At 36.4% G+C, this 2,630-nt stretch overlaps 1 protein-coding gene across 1 annotated transcript; it reads left to right on the forward strand.

The window, feature by feature from the left end:
• On the forward strand, positions 1-1,762 carry LOC149019370 (uncharacterized). The gene is made up of 2 exons (XM_089151018.1): positions 1-87; positions 1,148-1,762. Exon 2 carries the CDS (start codon positions 1,170-1,172, stop codon positions 1,614-1,616), a length of 447 nt encoding a protein of 148 aa, XP_089007144.1. The 5' UTR covers positions 1-87; positions 1,148-1,169; the 3' UTR covers positions 1,617-1,762.
• The last annotated feature ends 868 nt before the right edge of the window (positions 1,763-2,630 follow it).

Below are 2,630 nucleotides of genomic sequence, written 5' to 3' on the forward strand. Positions count from 1 at the left end.
TTCCCCAATATTTCTCACCTGGAGAGTCCCCCGTATGTTCGAAGGTGGCTTCACTTGTTACCTCTGAGAAACTTGGATCGAAGCAAGGTTGATTCGAATTCGATTGCTCTGAATGATGCCTTCCTTTGATTTTTCTCATTGATCTTTTCTTTTAAGACTCCAGATAGCTTTTGAGCTCACGTATCCTAGTTCAATTACTGAAACTTCCATGCAGAATTGTCAGCCACCAGTGATTATTGAGAATCGATACTAATTGAAGTGCTGAATATCTAATTGCTTTTTTCAGCTCTTATGAATCGTAAATTTGTTTATTTATTTATTTTTGGTGTAGTTATTTCCCAGAAGACGTTCTTCTAGCCAAATTGCTACGACTTGATCAGATTTCCTTCTCCGTCCGCTTCTCTTTATCTGATTCCAACTGTTCTAGAGCGTCATAGTGAAAACCAATCCATAAGTGTTCTTTTTCAGAGTAAACACATTACTTGGCTGTTACAGTTGCATTCTAACTGTTCGATAAAAGGTTGCTTAGAAGTTAGAAGAATACAAGCTTGAAAATCAACCATTGCTTAGAAGAACTAAAACCATTGCAGCATCTTTAGTGGCTGCAATCAACTTGTTTGTTTGATTGGCTTTAACAAATTGCAACTGAGACTGTAACTGGTACATATCATTATCTATTCTAAGCATTTTATTTTGTGAATGGGTCTTTGATAATCTGATTGATTGTGATTTTTGTTTCTTTTTGAAAACTTTCCATGTGTGAAAGAAGGTTGTGTTCAATTCTCTTATTTAATATATCGATAAAGAGACTCTTTACTAGTAGCATCTTTTCCTTGTCACCCATGTAAAGCAGTAACAATTACCTCCGACTGATCAAGTTTTTGGCTGGTTCATGTTCGATTCTAGGGTTTAAAGCAAAACCTGAGTCCAGTTCATTATAGTTGTACATAAATGTTATCATACATTAGTTACTTGTAGAAATGCTTTGATGGGCTTGAATCATGAACGATTGTTAGGAGACTAAATAGGTTTAAACTCAAACCTTACTTTGAATTTAGCTTTCTCTTGATAAAGCTCATTGTTGATGGATGTGATACTAATCTATTGTTCTAGAGAACATTCTCATTTGGCCCTTCTTGTTTGTTAGGTTATCAATAGGTGCAACAAGAATGGCATCATCATCTATTGCTCTGAAAGACTTGGTACCTACAGCAAATAATAACATAAACACAAGATTTATATTGTTGGAGAAACGACCATCTTCAACAAGAAGTATGGTAAGTCAAGGTAATCAAAAGAGAGCATGCTTAGCACTTGTGGCTGATGAGACTGCTGCAGTTCACTTCCAACTGTGGGAAGAAGAATGTGATGCCTTTGAGGCAGGGGACATCATTCGCTTGACTGATGGCATCTTCTCATACGATCGGAGCAAACAATTGGTACTTAGAGCTGGGAAGAGAGGGAAGGCCGAGAAGGTAGGAGAGTTCACTTTGGCATTCATGGAGACTCCCAACATGAGTGAGATCTGTTGGGGTCCTGACCCCCATAACCCCAAGCATTTGGTGCAAGAGACTGTGATCTCTCCCTATTCCCGTATTTTTCCACCACATCAATAACCCAATTACTATTACATCTTGCATCTTTTACCAAGTTGTTGCTTAATGATTTCTAGGGTTTTGTTGTTATACATTTTTATATCCACAGCAGCCTAACTAACCTTACATCAAATGTAGTTTTTCCTTAAAAGGAGAAGAAAGAAGAAGAAGAAGATACAGTTTTCTCTTTCTTTCTTTCAGTTTTATGGGAAAAGGTTTTGTGTGGAATCCACGAGACTTGTACCAAGGACCGGAAGGAGCATGGAGGTAGGGTAGGTGCATGTCATAGTTTGAATAAACTGTTTAGAAGAGAGTTGATTAGGTAATGCAAGGAGATAAATATCAGGATTAGCCTTCAATTACTTCTTTGATATTCTATCTTAAATTCTTCCACCCCACTCAGCTCAAGACTTCAAATCTTTCTGTGTGCATTGTGCAGAGGTTCTACTTGAACAAAATAATACCTTAGCAACCAAAGACCTAAATTATTTTTCTGAAGAAATAAATTTTACTTTTCATCAAAATATTTACATTTCCCCTGCAAGAAAGCGAATTCTATGAAAAAAACAAAAATGCTTATTTGTTTATGTAATTAATTAAATACTTATACAAGATTCTAGCTTACTGGAGATTTTTATGTTTCACAAAAGAAAACTGTTTTTACATTTCGTAGCTTAGAGAAGGCATGTTGGAATCGTAAAAGAATTACTAGAGTCTGGGATCAATAGTTATAGTTCATTGGATTAAAATGGAAGGACATGCAACCTTGTAAATGAATATATGCAAAGGGCAAATCTTAAGGTAGATTTACACAAGGAATCAATTCATGCATTTGCACGCAAAAGAAACTCCGTATTGCCATTAAGAAAGCTGTTGGGCTTTATCCCACTCCTCTGTTTTCAGGTTATTATATCCTCTGCACAATGCACGGATAGAAGAAAGATTGAAGTCTTGAGCTGAGTAGAGGAATTTAAGGTGGAGCAGTAACACTAAGAAAATCAACCAAGAAATTGAAGAAGCCAATGGCCGATTCAC

Source organism: Hakea prostrata, chromosome 4 (assembly GCF_041222555.1).
Source record: "Hakea prostrata isolate BN-2017 chromosome 4, UWA_Hpros_2, whole genome shotgun sequence".
NCBI classification, from domain to species: Eukaryota; Viridiplantae; Streptophyta; class Magnoliopsida; order Proteales; family Proteaceae; genus Hakea; species Hakea prostrata.

Coding starts and splice junctions, on each gene's coding strand:
- LOC149019370 (XM_089151018.1), top strand. CDS start 1,170: ATGGCATCATCATCTATTGCTCTGAAAGACTTGGTACCTACAGCAAAT.